General features: G+C 41.0%; 1 protein-coding gene across 2 annotated transcripts in view; it reads right to left on the bottom strand.

The window, feature by feature from the left end:
• Positions 1-21,658, bottom strand: part of tmem47 (transmembrane protein 47) — a 45,478-nt gene extending 23,820 nt beyond the window's left edge. The window contains exons 1-2 of one of the 2 annotated variants that reach the window (XM_072584991.1): positions 21,245-21,658; positions 5,775-5,915 (exon numbers count right to left, since the gene is read on the bottom strand). In XM_072584991.1, coding sequence (XP_072441092.1) covers positions 5,775-5,915; positions 21,245-21,467 — 364 coding nt within the window. In that variant the 5' untranslated portion in view covers positions 21,468-21,658. The remainder of the gene's footprint in view (positions 1-5,774; positions 5,916-21,244) is intronic. The other variant, XM_072584992.1, reaches the window with a different exon arrangement.
• Between the last annotated feature and the right edge of the window lie 370 nt (positions 21,659-22,028).

Below are 22,028 nucleotides of genomic sequence, written 5' to 3'. Positions count from 1 at the left end.
AAACATATTTACAACCAGGATTTTTAAAAAATGGGGAAAGAAAGCAAGAGGAAACGGTACATGCAGAAAGTGCTACATTAAAACGAGGAGAAAGCAAGAAGATTGTTTCTATCTTCTCTTCCCATTAGAATGGGACAGGAGTTTAGAAATATATATAAAAAAACACAACCTGCCCACTTCTAGTTGAAACCAAGTGGGCTGGGTGATGGGTGACCAATCTGCTTTGCAGAGGTCAACCACACATTTTAATATTTTAACAAAGTCGTGCACTTGCATTTTGGTTGAACTCTTATTGTCAACACCCACAGACCAGATTCCTAGGCTCTTAGAAAACCTGGAACATGAAAGGAGACCAGGTGGGCCATAAGTGTTTACCGCACTTCCTATGGGCCAGGAGGAGACATGTTCTTCCCCAGATCATCAAGGAAACCTGTTTTACCCCACCCTCTCACTATATAACACACTGCATTGGAATTCTTGGTGCCATACTCTGGCATCAATCCCAACAGGTTTCACTCCCATTGACTTTGCAGTGTCTCTATAAAAGGGTTTTTTTCTTCCTGTCCATCTACTGGATCTCCAAAACTGCATATGAAAAGCCTGGAGCAGGTTCTCAATCCTGTTGTGGCATTATTCAATGTCCTTCCTGCCTGGATACTCTTTCCCATACATTTAAAGCATCAGATGCAGGCAGAATGTTTCTCCCAGTTAACAGGTACAAACTGACTAAATAGTGCAGGGCTAGCTAAAGTAGTGCTAGTCTTTCATGAACATGGGCACCTGTTAAGATATGCAGCCACTCTGAAGCAGACTTAGAGCCAGCTGCATGTTTCAATCGTGGATTGCATTTGCCACAAAAAAGCTTGTATTCTGTCCACAGTGGAAGGAATGGCTACAGGTTTGGAGGATAATAAGCCTCGGGCCTGTTTTCAGACTATATCCAGTATTTCCTGATTGGTGTGGGAAATGGAAAATTTGATTCAAATGTTATTAGAGGATGTGCTTCTGAAGGTAAATTGTAAGACTGGGCATCTAAGTGAATGGGTATGTAAATTAGGTCAGATTTCTTAAGTATAGATGAATCTAAATTACATATTTATATTAGTCCCAAAAGTTAAAATTGCTCCCATTATCTCTTGCTATGTAACTTTTGCTTTGCTCTCTTTGAGCTTTGTTGCACCTTCACTCTCACTTTGACTTTTTCAGTTTTTCTTTCTCCAAGTCTGTCCGTTACTGGGCTTCCCTTGTTTTTTATTGCCCTTTATTCTTTAGTTTGTGTCTCTGGTCAATGCTTCCATTTGTCTTTGCTTCCACAGTTCCCCAGGCAGTGTGCTGGGAGCGGGGGCATTATCATGCTTCTTCTTTGCTGATTGTTGCTAAAAAGCAAGGCTGAAAGGACCAGAATCCATAATGGTGATGGAAACTCTCTATTTTGTCAATGGGTGTCATACAGGACTTTCACTGGGGCTGATAATGCAGAGGCACTATGGCTCAGTATATTGGAAAGAAAATATTGGTAGGCTTTTAGGTGAAGCAAAATGCAATTGAAAAATCAGTAACAAAAACCTATGGGGCTACTTTTGACCTGCAGACTGTTTAATGAGTCCTTCTGACATCTTCCATATAAGCGCTTGAAACTATTTCAGACACAGAAAGTACATTGCAGGTACATAATAAATTTCACGCAAGTAACAGTTCAACACTTATCCTACCATAAGCCTGTGCAATACAGTACTCGTGCAACAATTTTGCCACAAGTGTGAAATGAAAAGTAGCAGCTTTCCTACAAACAATATGGCACCTATTTAAACAAATACCATATATACTCCTGTAAAAGTCAACTTTTTTTTTAAAACTAGTTTTAAAGGTTCAATTTATAGGATCGAATAATACATGGGTACTAGTTTTGAGGGGCTGAAATTCTTGCTGCAGTTCAAAATACAGTTTTATTAGCAAAACTCGATTTGATTGCACAATTAATCCCAGGTAAAGAATGAAAACACAATTAATTACGGCAAAAGGTAATAACTGGATAAAAGCAAGAGAACCAAGAATGAATTACTGGTAGGAAGTTTTATTTATACATACCGGTACAAAAATTTGACATGCCAAAGATTCATTAAAATCCTGCAAAAATCATACTGTTCAACATCATCACGGCCTGGTATAATGGCACACTTAAAATGAAACATTTATTAAATTCTGAATGTGTAAGTGTCTTGAAGCTCTTTCGTTTCCCTCCCATTTACTCTCATATGTTATGAACCTCAGCAACATTAACACATTTGTTAAGGAATTAAAGATGTATGGAGCTAATTTTTGTCACTTTTATTCAGATATATGTGATGGGAGACAAGGAAATAGCTGAAGAACTTAATAAATACTTTGTTTCAGTCTTCACAGTGGAAGACATGAATAATATGCCAACAATTAAGGAGAGTCAAGGGGCAGAGTTGAGTATGATAGCCATTACAAAAAAGAAATGCTAGAAACGCTGAAAGGTCTCAAAAATTGATAAATCTCCTGGCCCCGATGGGCTACATCCTAGAGTTCTGAGGGAAGTGGCTGAAGAAATAGCAGAGGCATTGGTTGTAATCTTTTAAAAATCACTAAAGTCAGGGAAAGTCCCAGATGATTGGAAAATTGTTATTTTAACCCCCTTGCTCAAGAAAGGATCAAGACAATAGATGGAAAATTATGGTCCAATTAGCCTAATCTCGGTTGGAAGTACAATTATGGAATCCATTGTTAAGAATGCGATTTCTAAGCTTTTGGAAGTGCATGGTCGGGTTAGAACAAGTCAGCATGGATTTAGTAAGGGGAGGTCGTGCCTGACAACCCTGTTAAAATTCTTTGAAGAGGTAACAAGTAGGTTAGACCAGGGAAACCCGATGGATGTTATCTACCTAGACTTCCAAAAGGCCTTTGATAAGGTGCCTCACAGGAGGCTGCTGAGTAAGGGGAGGGCCCATGCTGTTCGAGGTGAGCTACTGGCATGGATTGAGGATTGACTGTCCGACAGAAGGCAGAGAGTTGGGATAAAGGTTCTTTTACGGAATGGCAGCCGGTGACAAGTGGTGTCCCGCAGGGTTCAGTGTTGGAGCCACAGCTGTTCACTTTATATATTAATGTCTGGATGAAGGGACTGGGGACATTCTGACGAAGTTTGCAGATGATACGAAGTCAGGCAGACAGGCAGGTAGTTCTGAGGAGATGGGGAGGCTGCAGAAAGATTTAGACAGTTTAGGAGAGTAGTCCAAGAATTGGCTGATGAAATTCAATGTGAGCAAATGCAAGGTCTTGCACTTTGGAAAAAAGAATATAGGCATGGATTATTTTCTAAACGGTGAGAAAATTCATAAAGCCAAAGTACAAAGGAATCTGGGAGTGCTAGTCCAGAATTCTCTAAAGGTTGACTTGCAGGTTGAGTCCAGGTTAAGAAAGCAAATGTAATGCTGTCATTTATCTCAAGAGGGTTGGAATGTGAAAGCAGCGATGTGCTACTGTGACTTTATAAAGATCTGGTTAGGTCCCATTTAGAATACCGTGTTCAGTTTTAGGCCCCACACCTCAGGAAGGACATACTGGGACATGTGTCTAGTGGAGATTCACATTGATGGTCTCTGGAATGGTAGGCCAGACATACAAAGAAAATTTACAACCCAGGAACTGGCCTATCACCCCCCCCAAGCCTGAACCGATCCAAATCTCCTGTCGAAACCTGTCGGTCAATTCCTAAGCATCTGCTCCCCATCTACTCATGCATCTGTCCAGAAGCATCTTAAATGAATCCTCCATGTCCTCCTCTACCACCTCTGCTGGCAACACGTTCCAGGTACCTACCACGCTCTGTGTAAAGTACTTGCCGCGTGTATCCCCCTTAAACTTTTCTTCACCTCTCACCTTGAAAGCGTGACTTCTCGTTGTGGAATCCTTCACCCCGGGCAAAAGCTGGTCTCTATCTACCTTGTCTATACGCTTCATGATTTTATAGACCTCAATCAGGCCCACCCCCCCATTTCCTTTTTTCTATTGAAAACAATTCTAATCTACTCAACCTCTTTTCATAGCTAGCACCTTCCGTACCAGGTAACATCCTCGTAAACCTTCTCGGCACCCTCTCCAAAGCATCCACATCCTTTTGGTAATGTGGTGACCAGAACCAAATATGATGAATGGCTGAGGATCCTGGGACTGTATTCATTCGAGTTTAGAAAGTTGAGTGGAGATCAGATAGAAACTTACAAAGATAATGCATGGCTTAGAAAGGATGGACACTGGGAATTTGTTTCTGTCAGGTAGGGATACTAGGATGTGGGGGCACAGCATTAGAATTAGATTTAAAACAGAAATGAGGAGACATTTCTTCAGCCAGAAAGGTGGGCCTGTGGAATTAATTGCCACAGAGCACAGTAGAGGCTGCGACGTTAAAATGTCTTCAAGGCAGAGATTATTAATCTTGTAAGGAATTAAGGGATATGGGGAGAGTGCAGGTAAGTGGCATTGAAATGCCCATCAGCCACGATTGAATGACAGAGTGGAGTCAATGGGCTGAATGGCCTTACTTCCGCTCCTATGTCTTATGGTCTTATATAATGGCACAATTAAAATGATTAACTTTTTAATGATATTAATTTGTGGATGAATAGTGAACAAAGAGTGATAAGGACCGATTGACTTAGTACCAGTCTGAATGAATGAATGAATCAAAATGTGCTGTAGTACACCAAGTGGGCTAAGTAGAGTTATGATGAATGAATAGTGATGCAATATAGTAAACAAACAGCGATGAGTAGATTTATCGGGTTATATTTAGTGGGTTAATGGGAACGCACAGTTTCATTTCTACGGGTCAACTTTTACATGAGATATATGGAAAATACAAGAGGTTTTGGCCAAATATAAGGGGTCAACATTTACATGAGTACATACGGTATATTAGCTCAGACAGTATGGTGTTTCACAAGGTAAAGAGAAATCCCCACTATAATTTTCAAAATAAATTGGCTTTTTCATTCATTTTTGTGGGACGTGGGCATCACTGGGTGGGCCAGTATCTATTGTTCATCCCTAGTTGCCCGTGAGAAGGTGGTGGTGAGCTGCCTTCTGGAACCACTGCAGTCCACCTGCTGTGGGTTGAACCACAAGGCCATTAGGGAAAAAAATTCAGGATTTTGACCCAGCCACAGTGAAGGAATAGCCATTTTTTCCAAGTCAGGATGATGAGGGGCTTGGAGGGGATCTTGAAAGTGGTAATGTTTACAGACATAACATTGTATAACTCAATTATTGACCTAGAAAGGGACAGTGCAGCATAACAGGCCTTAGCTCTGAAAGTTGACAATGGCTCCCAATTACTATCCAGTGGCTGCCATTGCATAAGGTTTATGTTGAGAGGGGATAGGATTGGTGTTAGCTGTTATTCTTTAACAGTTGATCATCCTCCTGTGATCACCGTTTTATTTGATACTTTATGAATGGCTCCATAGCAAAGGATGTCATCAACACCTATAAACCCATACCCCATGAAGAGAATTGGAAAACAAACTAACTTTATCTATGACCAAATTATTTTCCTCATATTTTCAATTTCACATTTCTGAAAATCAATCAAAACATGTTTTTAAAAAGCATATGCGACTATAATTTGATAATGCAATAAAGAACTAAAAGACTGCATGCAGCAGATAATCATTTCCACAACTTACAACCTCTCTTTATATTTAATATGAGCATACAAGTTGGATAGCATTCAGACGGATTCATAAAATTACCTGCAGCAAACAACAGCACAGCCACAGGTCTGTAGAATCTCCGACGGGTTCCCTGGCAGATTGAGATCAGAGCCACCAGAAAGGCAATGAGAATAATGGCTGCTCCAGCCAGAAGCAAAGCAACTGTTGCAATCTCCCAATCTACAACACAGAATATAAAAGATGAACAACCTGATCATTCTGCTTATACATAAAATCACATAACAAAACTGCCATGTTCCAATATTCACAAAGTAACAGTGTACAAATGAACTTGTGTGTGAAAAAGTAATGCATCTGCAAATTTGTAACATTTGAACAGCAGGTTCAAATCTTTAAAATGCAAAAAGAAAACAACAGCACTTGCCAAAATGTTACAAGAAAAGACAGCAGACACTAATCTGCTCAGAATTATTTCCTGCAGTTCTCAGAGGTCAACAATTCCTTCTCAGCTAACATCAGAAGCAACGGAGCAGTTTAAAAATATACACATCTGTTATCTAATTTCAAATCTGTCTTGCGGGATCTTGTCCATCATGGCCAAATCTTGTATTCAATGAATTTCCACAGCATGCAAACTATCAAAATTTGATTGATTTTATTCCAGACCAGGTGGAAAGCTATGATATTATGAGTTTGCACACTAATATTTAAGTGACCGAGTGTAAATTAACCTTTGATTTGAAAAAGCACAGAATCCACAAGTGATAAAATCAAAAGTTAGTTGCAAGGTACTGTTCCATGAGTAAACTGAAATAGGTATGATCCACCGACTCATCAATTAAATTAATTTTTGAAAATGTGTTGTTGTTCTTTCGATTATTGTGTGAACAGTGTGGTAAAAGGATTTTTTTTCCATGGTGTACATTTACTTAAGATGACTTTTGGCCTTTCTCAGACTTGCTTGTTAACTGGGACCAGAAATTCCTCCTTTATCAAAAACTTAGAAAATATCTTAAAACCAACCATGGAATTGAAAATGTCCCATTTCTAAGAACTCCTTTGTCTCCCAAGTTATTGGGCAAAGAAAAGCAAGCATTTGTGATGACTTTGGGAATAGTGAGGCTTGCTTTACAATGCACCCCAGTGAGTCATGACACCGCAACCTTTACAATGAAGAATCTATAATGCTCTCAAGTAGAGAATTCCAAAGATTCATAACTTGAAGAAAAGTTCTTGCACATCACTGTTGTAAGTGATTGTCTCTTATCCTAAGACTATGCACTCACATTCTGGACACCATAGTCAAGGGAAATAATTAGCCAGCACTTAACTGTCAAACCCAGAGTCTTGTGTTTCAATGAGACAATCTCTCATTCTAATAACTCCAGAGAACATAGACATGATTTAGTCAGCCACTCCTGTCCCAGGAGTTATTCTTGTGAACTTTTGCTATCTTGCCTCCAGTATCAGTATAACATTGCCTAAATATGGAAAGCAAAACTACAAATGGAATTCTATGTATGGTCTCACCAAGGCTCTGTGCAGTTCTGGCAAAGCATTTTAAAACTTGATTGTTTTAATCTAATCCCATTGCAATAAATACCAACAAGCCATTTGCTTTATTTATTTCTTACTTAAGCTACCCAATAACTTTATATGTACTTTGCACAATTATACAAAAGTCGACAATTATAAATTCCATGACTTTTTTTTAAAAGAAATTCTGTTTTTTTATTCTTCCAAACAAATTGAATAATCTCACACCTTTCCATGTTGTACTCCATCTGTCACCTTGGTGTCGATTTTAACTGTCCACATGTACTTTGTTATAGTCGCTGGAGAGACTGATATCATTCATATCTCAGTTAAACTTAAAAGGTTTCAAGATCTAACACTTTTACAGTTAGAACCCAACTAAAACTAAGCAACACTTTGTAGGCAACAAATATACAAAACCACAGGAAAGAGATTACTTTTTAACACAACCAAAAATCCAACACCCCTGTTATGCTTATCCCAATTCTCACAGATTGGCTATCCTATGTTGCCAGTCCAATAGGCAACAAATACTCTGCAGGAAAAATATCTTCACTCTACTTTTTTAAGACATCTCAACACCCCACACTATCTCACTTGCCACAGAATGAGAGTTTTCACAAAATCCTCCTTGCTACCAATGGGTCGTTTTCTCAGTTTTAATGAACTGTAACATTGAGGCACCAGTTTTGGGAGATCAAATTGATAACTGCTTTAAAGCCTCTACTGGTGATCTTCCACTGTAATCCCAGAAAAGCAGAATCAATTTGTGTGATTCCTTAGACCATGCTCACTTCCACATTCTGCCTGGTAGCCTAACAATATAATGCGGTTTCTCTCTTTGCTGACCGCATTGTCTGCAGTGTTTGGTCTTAGCACAAGACTCCTTTCTTGCACTTACACACACACACTTGGTATCTGAAATTTTTGAGTTACTTGCACCTTTGTTTCAGGTGCGAGAAGCTTGCACATTGCTGAGCAAGTCCTAACTTGTCTCTGTGGTAACCAAACAACCTGGACTACTGTCGGACAGAATTATACATAACCTCTTAACAACCTCTCCTTTCAAATTGTTCAGTTTTATTTTTAATCACAATGATGGTTTAAACCTACCATATTACAAAATTCTTATTTATAGCACTTTGCAGCACTATTGTGTCCTTCTCACAATCTGCATTCTCTCCTGAACAAAAACAAGATACTCTGAATGCCAAAGATCTGAAATAAAACTGAGTGTGCAGGTCTGGCAGCATCTGTTAGAAGAGTTAACAGAGATTCCAACACGACACTTCTTTGAAAGATTCCACAGATACTGCTAGACCGGAGTTGCTCCAGCAAGTTGCACTTTTTATTGCATTCTCGCCTAGTTTTATATCACCAGTAAACTGTTTCTTTTTTTAATTCATTTATATAAATTGTAAATGGTTGAAATCCAGCACTGGTCTCCATAGCATTCAACTAGTTATAGGTTGCCAATCTGAAAAGGCCCTGCTTATTCCCATTTTGCTTCCTGTCAATTAACTAATCCTTGATCCATAATATATTGCCATCAAATCTATGAGCCCTTTTCTTATACATCAGCTTTTTTGTGTTGCACCTCATTGATATTATGTTCAGAAATCCAAGTAAACTACATCAGTCGTTCTCCTTTATCTACCATACCAGTTATAATCAAAGAAAAACCTCTCAAATGATTCAAATGGCATTCAAATAGCCCAGACAGAAAGTCAAATATTATATGGGAAGAATCATAAAAGAACACTCAGTCTTTCAAAGAATCATATTTTCCAATTATAATGCTACTTTGAAGCAAAATATTGATTTTGGCTACATACAGAGGGTCCACATTTTGTCAATGTAACAGTAAATGGAGATTGGCCAGGAAGCTGGGAAAAGACCATCTTTGTTCGCATGGGGGTGCCCAAGTCAGATTCTATAACAATTTCGCAGCTGATTTCCCAATGGGGTTCCTGACGTTGTAAGTGCCTTCTAGTGTTCTCAGTTAATTGGAAAGCCAATAGCGCTACTGGGAGAAATTGACACTGCTGGGTCCGTAGTGAAAGACTGATTGTTGGATTCCAGCTCTCCTTCGGCAAGTTGGGCTGGAGATTGCCAGTACCGGTGAGGCACATCTTAGCAGGGTGTGGAGTTATTGGTTCTGGAGGTCAAGGAGATTGCTGCTGTGTGGATGCTGTCATTGACACCAGCGGGCTCTTCCACACAGAGCACTATCAGGAGGTCCCTCCTGTCTACCTTCCAGATAATCTGCCTATGTTCACAACTTAGGTTGTCTGCCCATGTGGCAGAGGGCAGATATAACATTTTTAAAATGCCATTAGTGGTGGGAAGAGGCCCTTATTTTGCCACATGGGCAGTTGATTTCACAGAAAAATTGGCAGGCTAGCCCTTCCCATTACCTAACCAAAGTCTTCCCCAACGGAAAACCACTGGGAGAGGTTGATATGCCTTAATGAAATAGCACTTGCTTAATAGCGAGTTTTTGGGAGTATAATCTGAGAAATGTTTTTGTGAAAACCTCAATGGAGTGCAGGAAAACTGGAATGTCTTTACAAGTGGAGGCGCAAGAGGCAAGAGATGCAGCAGAGATAACTGATAGTCTGGAGAACAGCACCAACCCTTCCTGAAAACAGAAAGGCAAGCTGCATCTTTTTGATGGATAGAAGTTTCAAGAAAATGGCAAACGTAGGTACAGCCTAAACATTGATAAAAAAACCATTTATTGGGAAAATGCTGAAAATACAATGTATAGCTTTCTTCAATTCGTTATTAAGTACTATATACATCACATGAATCAAAAATAAGATGCAGCACCCACAGCAAGGTACCAACCTATTCCATCTATATACACATTCTAAATTCCCATATATTTGCAGTAAAACCTCACAACATAATTTTTGATTGCCATATAAATGCATTGCAGCGATACAAACACTGGGAGGGGTTTAGTGAATTTGCACTGTCCCCAGTATGTACATGCATATGGTTTCAGATTACATTCCACAGAAGTTACATACACTAGGACTAGCAGAATGTGGGTAGTGTCAATTTATATCATCTGGATGTTTTACATTCTGTGTTAAAGGTCATCCAACATCAATGCAAGCAACATGTATAAACTCTGCACCACCACATGTAACACTAAGTGTGGTCAGCAAGACAGGATGACAAAATGCGAAACAGAAGTGGAAGCATGCTGGTAACAGAGTTCAGTGATGCCACTACTAATAGATTATATCAAAGCTCTGCATCCCTATCAAACCCAGTATGACTGGTGGTGGAAATGTAAACAGATAGAGGGAGGTGGAGGTTCCTTGAAAAACCACATTCACTAAGAAACAAAGTGTAATCTCAAAGATGAATTGCTTGCAACCATCTTCAGCCCAATATCTCCCTCTGATCACCCCAGCATTACAGATGCAAATTTTCAGACAGTTTAATCCACTCTACATAATATAAGAGATGTCTGAGTACACCAAATGCAGCAAAGACTACGAACACAGAAAGTAGGTAATTTTGTAATTTTCTGCATTTAAATTGTGGACTGAAATGGGATAAGAATTGTTTAAAAGTACCAAGGACTATCGGATTACAGCACTTTTTCGAAGTAGCATGACATTCAATGCAAGTGCTGGCTTTCCTGTGGTTTGCAGATCAGTTGAAGCCAAGGGTATGTGGGGAGATTCAGCTGGCAACACATAGCCAATTGACAATTGATAAAGTCCACAGACCAATGCCAAAGGCCTTCTGCATGTCGACAATGCATTTGACTCCCAGGTAGTTAAACAGCTTGGGACTGTGAAAAAGGTAACGAGAAGCCATCAGATCTCCACAGACTTAAGAGGTGTCTCTAGTGTCTGCAGTGAAAACCATTGTCCTTTCTGCAGTAACTTTTAATTAATAAGTCGGAGACCTTTGTAAGTGTGAACAAGTCACCTAGTACCTCTTGCAAACAAGTGAAAGTATCTGGAGAATGAACAGAGAGAAGCAACTTTCTGATCAGCAACAAGAATCATTTCAGCAAGTCCTCTGAACAGTGACCACTGCTTTTCCAATTTTGCCCTTTTCCCATAACACCCATTTGTTGTGTGCGTGCACATGTGTGTGACTGTGTGTGTTTGTAAAGGAAACTTTGTAAATGAGTTACATCTTTAACTAGTAGGATCATATGCTGATGGCTTAGAATTGTTTTGCAGTTACAGTCTGTTTGCAATAAATGTTCATTCTTGTTAAGTACAGAATCCTAGTTCATGTTTCAGTTAACCTGAATCTAAAAGACAGGCAAATGGGAGGATTCTATGTACTTTTCAAAATCTTTGACAATGCTGGGAAGTGACCAGTGGGGCTTGATGATCAGCCATCTGCCCAAGTAAGGCATAACAAGCTGCAGTGCTGAAAATGTGCACTTTAGACCAAGATATCTTATAGACATATTTTTAAATTATAGAGCAATCAAGGGTGACAGAAAATAGAATCGGCGACTGGCATGACTGGCATCAGGCTAACATTGACTCTACTGAATGGCAAAAAAGTGAGTTGTATGGCATAATGTTGCTCCTTTTTCTGCTGTTCTTATAGCTGACACACTGATATTTACCTGATAAAGTGAAAAGATGCACTGCCACAAAAAGTAAGATGAATAAAATAGTCAATTATCTCTCCTCTGTCTACTTCATAAGAACATGATGGATTTGTCATTGGTAGTGCTGTCAAGCAATGCTTATTCAACTGCAACCCATTCATCATTGTTTAATGCGAGTCCAACCAGGACTATTCTGCTCTAGACCTTATTACAGCCCTAATCTAAACATAGGGCAAAGAGCATCGGAACAGAAGTAGGCCTTTCAGCCGCTCAGGTATGTTCTGCCAGTCAATAAAGACTATGGCTGATTTGTGGCCTAATTTCATATACCAGCCTGTGACCCATACTCCTTAATATTTTTGTTTAACGAACAAAATCTCAGATTTAAAGATAAAACCTGATCTATCATTCACTACCATTTATAGGAAAGCTCTAAACATCTACCTACCTTTGTGTATAGAAGTGCTCCCTAACATCTCTCCTGAATGCTCCTAATTCAGACAATGCCCCAACAGTGGAAATAGTTTATCTTTATCTACCCTACCTTTTCTTCTTAATAAAGAGAATACAGGTCTACTTTGTCTAATTTCTCCTCTGACGTCCAGGTATCATTCTTGTAAAGCTATGTTGGACACCCTCCAAGGCCAATATATTCTCCCTAAGGTGTGAAGCCTACACCCTATTCACAGGACTCCAATGGGGTCTAAAAAAAAATTTTACATAACTGTAGCATAACTTGTGCATTCTTGTACTTCTTTAGATATAAAGGCCAGCGTTCCATTAGCTTCCTTGATAATTTTCTGCGCTTACTTGTGACATTTCAAAGATCTATACACCCGATCTCTGTATTTAACTTCATACAAATCTAGAAAGTACCCTTACCTATTCTTTTTCGGTCCTAAATGAATAATCTCACACTTGCTTACATTGAACTCCACCTGCCACAGTTGTGCCATTCCCTTAGTCTATCAAATCCTATTGTGTGATTTTATGCTATCATCATTATCAATGTTTATCTAACTGTGGAATAGAATGAATTTCAAAGTGATAGCCCTTAACATCAAGCATAACAAGGTGCAGTATCAAGGACCTTAAAAATGTGTTGCTTGAAAAGCGCTGCAGGTCAGGCAGCATCAAAGGAGAAGGAGAATCGACGTTTCGGGCATAAACCCTTCTTCAGGAATGAGGAGGGTGTGCCAAGCAGGCGAATATAAAAGGTAGGGAGGAGGGACTTGGGGGAGGGGCGTTGGGAATGCAATAGGTGGAAGGAGGTTAAGGTGAGGGTGATAGGCTGGAGAGGGGGTGGGGGCAGAGAGGTCGGGAAGAAGATTGCAGGTCAGCACCTGCATGAACACCTCTGGGACACCCGCACCAACCAACCAACCCAACTGCTCCGTGGCTGAACACTTTAATTCCCCCTCCCACTCTGCCAAGGACATGCAGGTCCTTGGCCTCCTCCATCGCCAGACCATGGCAACACAACGCCTGGAGGAAGAGCGACTCATCTTCCGCCTAGGAACCCTCCAGCCACAAGGGATGAATACAGATTTCTCCAGCTTCCTCATTTCCCCTCCCCCTGCCTTTTCTCAGTCCCAACCCTCAGACTTAGCACCGCCTTCTTGACCTGCAATCTTCTTCCCGACCTCTCCGCCCCCATTCCCGCTCTGGCCTATCACCCTCACCTTTACCTCCTTTCACCTATCGCATTCCCAATGCCCCTCCCCCAAGTCCCTCCTCCCTACCTTTTATCTTAGCTTGCTTGGCACACCCTCTTCATTCCTGAAGAAGGGCTTGTGCCCAAAATGTTGATTCTCCTTCTCCTTTGATGCTGCGTGACCTGCTGCGCTTTTCCAGCAACACATTTTTAGGCTCTGATCCCCAGCATCTGCAGTCCTCACTTTCTGCAGTATCAAGAAGCATGGGTGAAATTGAAGTCAGTGGAAGTGGGGAGAAACTCTTCATACCTAGCACAAAGAAAAATAATGGCACTTCTTGCAAAAGCTCTCATAATGAAGCAAGGCACACCTACATGAACCTTCACCTGGGCAATATTCAAACTGGTCTGAGCAATAACAAATCATCTCAAACAATAGCCAGGCAGTGACCAACCAAACATAATCTGATCAGTCCCTTTAACATTCAGTGACACTGGGTCACATTGACTGTCACTGAGTCTCTCACCACCAACTGTCTCAGGATTGCTATTAACCAGATCTTAACTGCACCGTCCATATAAGTACTATAGCAATATGATCAAGTCAAAGCTGGAAATTCCAAAAGGTGAGTAATTCACATCCTGACTCTCAAAGCCATTTCATCATCTTCAAGGCACAAGTCAAGATTGGAAGGGAATACTTCTGACTGGATTGAATGAATGCAGTTCCATTAATATTCAAAAAAAAACTCAACATCACTCCAGGACAACACAACCTGGTTGACAAGCATCCATTCATCTCTTCAACACACTGAAGGAACTGGCCACAATGCTTCCAAAACTGCAGCCTTTCAATCCATAAAAGCAAGGGCAGTAGGTACTTGGTAACACCACTATGCAAATTCCCTCACAACTAACATTCCACAACAACTTGGAAAACCTATCATTGTTTGTACATTGCCATTATGTCAGAATTATGGAACCACCTACTCAACACACAATCGGTACCACTACACCACACATACCTCAGCAGTTCAAGAAGGTGGCTCACTATCACCTTGTGTAGAGCAATATGGGATAGGATTGAGCAATAAATGTTGGCCTTGGCAAAAAATAAACCAACCAGATACCTTGACAGGGTTTGGTGAAGCATCAACTACAGCTGCTAAGCATTGTTCTGGTTTCCTAGCAACTAGCTATCCAATATATTTAAGCTGTCACATAGCGCAGGCATCTTTGACTTCTGCATAATGGAGGCACCTTGAATAACAGATAATTATTTGCATTGATATATTAATTGAGTCATTTCCATTCATGCAAGTTGTTAGGTTGATGCGCTGACCCTAATGCCCAGATGGGTGCCATATACCATACACTGCACTCTTGTAAAGCCTGTCATTTTCTCCCTTTAGTTTATGCCAATTTCCATTGGAAAACTAATGAACATACTGCCCACTGCGCACGCACAGCATCTGTCACCTGCTTGACACATCTGTGGATGCTTAGTGCATCACACAGTGGGTGATCGGACACATTGTGACTTGGAAGGCATAAAACCTTCCTGAATTAATAACCTTTATATTTATAGAAAGAGACCTCCTTATTCTAGCAGTTATTTGCAGGTCAACCTGGAGCATATGGCACAATACAGTGATAGCCTCTTGTGCAAAGTGATGGTAGCGAAGACAGCTCTCCACTGACATGCCTGCTTAAAGTTATCAGCATCTGTAAGTGAAAGTCCCATGGTGGTGATTGCTGCTGGCATAGTTCCTCACATTGCATTCTACGTGCATTCATCATCCCCTCGTGGATTCATCTTTCTCATTTAAATTACGAGTACAGGAAACCTCAAAGGAATGCCTAACGTCAGCACTTTGTTCCCTGCAAGATATTTGCAGCAACAACTGGTTGTATGAAAATATGGTGAAGAAAGTTAACAAAATAGCATCATGCACAATAACAAAAAAAGAAATATCTTTGTTAACAATAACTTAGCTTTAGCAGCTGTATTTCAGCATATCAGATCAGTGGGTTAATTATGTATTTTTACTTAGGGCAGGTGAAACACTGGTTCAGTGCTCACCAAACAATGTGAATTTCAGCATGACACCTCATTAACATCATTCCTACTTCAAAAGAAAGCTGGCTTTAGCCAGCAGCACAACCTCCCTTGTCCTTTTAAATCCTGCCTCTAAGATACCTGAAATCATAATTCATGCCCACTTACAGGGAAGCTTAATGCTGCTCATAGATTCTCGCAGGTTCAGAGCTCGCAACTCCTTGAAATTATTTTTTGCTGTTTCTCTGTTAACTGCTAAATATCACCCGCTGAAAACTGTGGCATAGCTGCCCTGAGCAGTGTTGTGTTTAATGCTATCGTATGGTACTGTCTCTTGCAGAGACGTGCACCTGATAACAATAAAAATGATTTAAACCTTCAAAAGTTTCATAACATTAACTAAAATGTTAATCTAGGAAAACATTATCCAATAAAACAGCCTCAAAATAACCCACTGACCATTGAATTATGGAATATTTCATTTCCTTTCCATCCTCTATTTATTCATTACATCGCCCCTTCTACATGAATGTTGCAACAAACCAATCTGTAATACATCTTATTTGATATACAATCTCAAAAATAGGAACTAATCTAACAGTAGACAGATAAAAAAAAAATTGTGCTCATTTTGAAAAGCATCAGTCTATACTGATATAAAACATCGGAACATTGCAGCATTCCTTATTCAAATACATTGCAAAACTCATGTTACAACTGAAGAATAAAATGATTATTTGAGCTGATAACATAACTTTTGTCCAGAATGCCACTTTCTATTTAAGCTTGCATTCTGCAGGGCAAGTTCAGGGCCAATGTCTGTAAACAGCTGACTGCAGAAGAGTAACATTAATGTTTTCTTGTCTTATTGTATCAAAACATCCATGACTGTTAATTTGTATGAAAATTGGAAATGATTTAATTTACATACAGGACATATCTTCCTTTTTATGAGTTGTAAAGGTTTCTGGTAAGATCAGTATTTGTTGTCCCATCCCTAACTGCCCCTGAACTAAAACATTTCAGGTGCTTTCAGATGCAATTAGGATGGGGTGACAAATGTTGACCTGGCCAGAGACATTTACAACCTTGTTGACAACACTGCTGTGGATTTGGAGTCACATGTAAGCCAGACCATGTAAAGAGAGGTAGATTTCCTTCCCTAAAGGACAAAAGAACATAAGGAATAGGAGCAGGAGTAGGCCGTCTGGCCCTTTGAGCCTACTCCGCCATAAGACCATGGCTGATCTTTTTGTGGCCTCAGGTCGATTTGCCCGCCCTCTCACTATAACCCTTGCTTCTTTTAATGTTCAAAAAAAATCTTAGCTTTGAAAGCATTTACTGAGGATGCCTTAACTACTTCACTGTGCAGGGAGCTCCACAGATTCACAACCCTCTGGGTGAAGAAGTTCCGTCTCAATTCAGTTCTAAATCTCTTCCCATAATTCAGAGGCTGCCCTCTTGTCCTAGTTTCACCCACTGGTGGAAACATCCTCTCTACTTCTATCTTATCTATTCCCCTCAATTTTCTTTTAGATCCATACTCATTCTTCTAAATTCCAATGAATATAATCCCAGTCTACTCAGTCTCTCCTCATAAACCAACCCCCTCAACTCTAGAATCAACCATAGTGAACCTCCTCTGCACCCCCTTCAGTGTCAGTACATCCTTTCTCAAGTAAGGAGACCAAAGCATCTCGCAGTACCCCAGGTGTAGCCTCACCAGCACCCTATTAAATCGCAACATAACCTCCCTGCTTTTAACCTCGATCCCTTTAGCAATGAAGGGCAAAATTGCATTTGTCTTCTTAATTACTTGTTGCATCTATTGTACTCTATTTGCCAGATCTTTGTCAATTCACTTAAATAATGCCCGTTTGCAAAAGTTTCACAGTCCTCTACCACACATTTTAGAGTCATCTGCAAACTTTGACACACATGTGGTCCTCAACTCCAAATCATCTACTTAATTTGTGAATAATTGTTGTCCCTGATTCCTGAGGCATTGATTGTTTTTCCGGTTGGCAGTCATTGCTTCCAGTTAGCCAATCCACTAATGATGCTAATACATTGCCCGTAGCACTGTGCATCTTTATCTTATGCAGCAGCCTATTGTGTTGCACCTTGTCGAATGCCTTTTAGAAATCTAGATATACATCTATTGATCCCCATTGTCCACTGTGCTCATTATGCCTTCACAGCATTCCAGTAGATTAGATTTGATTCCATAGTGTGGAAACAGGCCCTTCAGCCCAACAAGTCCACACCAACCCTCTGGGGGGTAACCCACCCCCATTAGCATGGCCAATTCACCTGACTTGCACATCTTTGGACTCTGGGAGGACACCAGAGCACCCAGAGGAAATGTGCACCCAGGGGAGAACGTGCAAACTCCACACAGACAGTCTGCCCGAGGCTGGAATCAAACCTGGGTCCCTGGGACTGTGAGGCAGCAGTGTTAACCACTGAGCCACCATGCAGGTGCATGACCTACCTTTTATGAATCCATGACACATCTGGCCAACAGGACAATTTCTATCTCAATGCCTTGCTATTCCTTCCTTGATGATGAACTCAAGCATTTTCCCCACGACAGAAGTTAAGCCAACCTGTCCACAGTTCCCCATCTTTTATCTACCTCCTTTTGTAAACAGTGGCTGGAAAGGCCCCAGAGTCCAGTGAATTATGGTAGTGAACCAAATGGGTTTTTATAACAATCCATGATAGTTTCAGAAGACTGTAGAGACCAATTTTCAATTCCAGAACCATTAATCATGTTTAAACTCTAACAGGAATCTCAACTCTAGCAGTAGCCTGGGCCTCCAGATTGCAAACCCAATTTCGCTGGAAACTGAGTAAAACATCTCTAAACTGTGAAGCAGACGTTACATCCGGTGCAAATGCTAAACCCAACACCTTTAATCTTTCATACAATTATCATGAAACACCGGGAATATTATTTTCGTTATTAAAAAAATCTTCTTGTACAAGGTAAAGTTGGTGGGTTCTTTTTTCGAATATGCTCCTGATTAAAATAAAAACGAAAAGAAGAGTTTTTTTAAAAATCCTCAAAATATCATATGAAAATCGTTAAGAATAGGCGCAGTGCCTCAAACAATTAGGCGCCAGAGTTAACGCCATTCGGCTCGTCCCAGTTCCGAGACTCCCTGACCTTCCTTCGCCATTGCAAATTTTAAAATTCATTAACAGAAACTGCCGTGCAAACAGCACTATTAGGCCACTGCGTAATATGACTTTAAAAGGAGTTCTCCGAAGCTTGTCTGTGGCAAGTAGGCGGGAGTTATGGTTAACTGCTTCCCTGCTCATTGCAATTAGTCAATAAATTGTGAAACAACGTAGCGAACTGTTTTCTTTTCAACCCGCTTCTCCTCCCCACACATGCAGATGAAAGTTTTAATCTCGGAAGAACGTATGATACATATTTTATAAAGGCACCACAAGCTGACTAACCGCCAAGGTTTGGGGGACTATTATCAAACACGAGCCTTCAGGCTAAACAAAACAACCAAACAATCAGCGAGAGCAGCGCACCGCCAGAACTAAAGCCCACATTGTTATGTTGATGTTTCTCGAACACCCTGGCAGCCCCAGGAAAAGGTCCAGAGAAATCGGCAACTGTTTTCCCTCGCAAACCTGAAAAGTAATAATCGCTGCTGATCGGATTCGGGCCGACCTTCGCTGTGAGCACGGATCAATGATTAGCAGCAAATAAATTGTTGATGAAAGCACTTTTCAACCAATGACCCCAAGACGAACTGAAAGCAAGATGAAACTGAGCCACTGAAGTTGAATAACTTCCTGTGAACGGGATGTACTTTACAAAGACTTGTTGACAATTGACTGCAATAAATATTTTAAAATGTGGAAACAAACAAGAAATACACGACCAAACCAGCAGTTTATAGTGACGTATATCTTCTCATGTAATTGCCAGCAATTGCTCTTTTTCTGGGTACCTGACATCAGCCACTCTTATTTTTTTCTCTCTCTCTGGAACAGTTTTTGTATCGCCGCCCACAAATAAAACTGCCAGAAGGATCTCTTAAACCTATATTTACATTTTCTCTGCTGCGTTTAGTGGCAGAAAAGAACTTCGAAAAACTACTGCGTCCTGTAGCGCCTGTTCCCTCACATCAGTATGAGCTCCTAAACCAACTCAAATCGCACTCGTCTCCAGTTACTTTCGCCGTACTGCTCCTTGGATGCTGCCTGAACTGCTGTGCTCTTCCAGCACCACTAATCCAGAATCCTGTTACTTTCGCGCCCTTTGAGTTTGTCCATCTTTTCACAGTAGCTCTCCACGCTTTTTTCCCCTGTATTCTATTCTATTTTTAGTTTCATCATCTGGCACCTGTATTTTTATTTCAACGTTCTTCATTCTATTTTTGCTCACTGTTTTCAATGCCTGTTACTCATTTGTCTCAATCTGTTTTTATGTCATTTTGTAGTTTGTTTCTTTTACAGTTCTGCATTTTCCCATATTATTTATTTCTTCTTCTTTTAAAGTGTTCTCACATTTATAGTTCGCTTCCATCCACCTTATTTTGTCAGTTGTTTATATTATATTAGTACCATACCCAGAAACCATCTCCTTCTGCCTCCTTTTTTCAAAAAAAGAAATAATTCTCTCGCGCTCTTTTCTGCTATATAGATAAGATCCAGGTTAGTGTTCAGATGAGAAGTTGCATAGTATTTATTTCATCATTTGTCAGTGTTTGAGTTCTGTAAGCCTAGTGTGTCCAACAGTATTTAATTGTTTGTTGGTCACTTTTGCTATCTTAATTTTCATCTTTGTTCCTGTTCTCACCTAGTTGATAGCAGTTACTCCAGTTAGTCTGTTTCAGTCTAATTTGTGCCCTTAAATCCCAGTGTTTATTTACTATTCTCTGATAAACACATCTTGATCTCGAATTTCTGTCCGGATTTGGGCAATATAATTTGCTTCCGTGGTGTGTTTGTGTGTTTTGCTTTCTGTACACGTCCTAAGGCATGCCTGATACTAAAACAAAACACAGAATCATTTTCCTGCGTGTGAACTTTCAGTGCAGACATCCCTGTCAATGCTTCGGCCGCTGTGCACCATGTCTCATTGGAGACGGCTACGCTTCTGTCAGTGTAAAGCAGCTCTTCCTGTGTGCCTTATGCTTGTCAGAATGTAACATGTCCCGATGCATATCTGTTTCTGCCTGAATATTTGGGTTTCTGTGATGCAAGCAGGAGTGTCTAGGCAAAACAAACGTTGCCTGTCCGTTCCCCGCATATTTCAACTCAAATGTTAGTATATCTAACCAATCGTTCCCTCCAGTTGTATTGAGATGCCTGTGCACAATTCCTTTTCTTGTTTCATCGTGCCCATTCAACTTAACTCCTCGTCTGTTTTAGCACTTTACAACGCTGTTTATTTATGTCCATCTCAGTAACATTCTGCTGTTTAACTCCTAACAACGTTTCAGTTAATTTCTCGAATAGCTAATAAGTAGCGAGCCGCCTGTGGGTGCTGGCCAAGTTGTCTGTTACTCTGAGCTAGCAGGATGATATTTTTCTCCCCATTAATCGTTCTTGGATATCCCTACAACCCTGTCTCGGTTCCCCTCTAACTCTCTCTTCCAGTCATTTGTGTCTGTTGCCGGATACCAGGAACGACGCACGGGCGGACTGAGTCTCGCCCCCTTCCTTACCGCTGCCCAGTGCCCATTTGCAGTCCCACTCGGTGTCAGGGGGCGAGGCCGGTCGGAAACACCTCTGCCACAGGGAGAGTGAGAAGTGACTGTCGGCCGTGACCCAGGCTGGACTCAGTAAGGCCACCACGTCCAGGCACAGCGAGAGGACCACACACACCAGCCCGGTCAGTTTGAGGGGGGTGACAGCTGTCACTCGGCTCTCTTCGGCCGTAGACATCATCCAGCGGAGCGATGGGGGCCGAAAGACTCGCTCTGGCACCGACCACTCCAGCAGCGAGCGAGTGTGTGCACTCACTGCGCGCCGCTCTCTCTCTCTCTCTGTGTGTCTCTGCTCCTTTCCCTTCCCAGGTCTTGTCGGACTTTCTGCCGTCACTGTGTGTGTGAGTCAGCTCCTCCTTTCTGGGGGAGGGGGGGGGGAGAGCAGAGCGTCAGCGCCTCCGCCGGTCCTAACGCCGCTACCACACCGACCCGTCAACTTCGCAGCTTGTCGACGATGTGTATAAACGGGGCGCGGTGGGAATGCTGAGGAGCGCCCCAGTGTGATCGAGTGGCCAGCCGGTGGGATTTCAGCGGTGTAAGCAAGGGAAGATTCGCGAGATTAAATACAATTCACTTCAATCTAGTTCGAAATGTGAGAGTTTTCGTGTGAATTGTCAGCAACATGGTTCCTCTTGCTACACTCTGCGTTCACAGTTCTGCACTATACTCTGAATTCATACTTTTGTTCCCATTGATGCCTGGGCTGTTCCCCTTTTTTTAAAGAAGAATGATGTGAACTAAA

The sequence above is a fragment of the Chiloscyllium punctatum genome, chromosome 15 (genome assembly GCF_047496795.1).
Source record: "Chiloscyllium punctatum isolate Juve2018m chromosome 15, sChiPun1.3, whole genome shotgun sequence".
NCBI lineage: Eukaryota > Metazoa > Chordata > Chondrichthyes > Orectolobiformes > Hemiscylliidae > Chiloscyllium > Chiloscyllium punctatum.
Note: the sequence above shows the minus strand (reverse complement) of the source record. Positions and strands in the feature narration are given on the sequence as shown.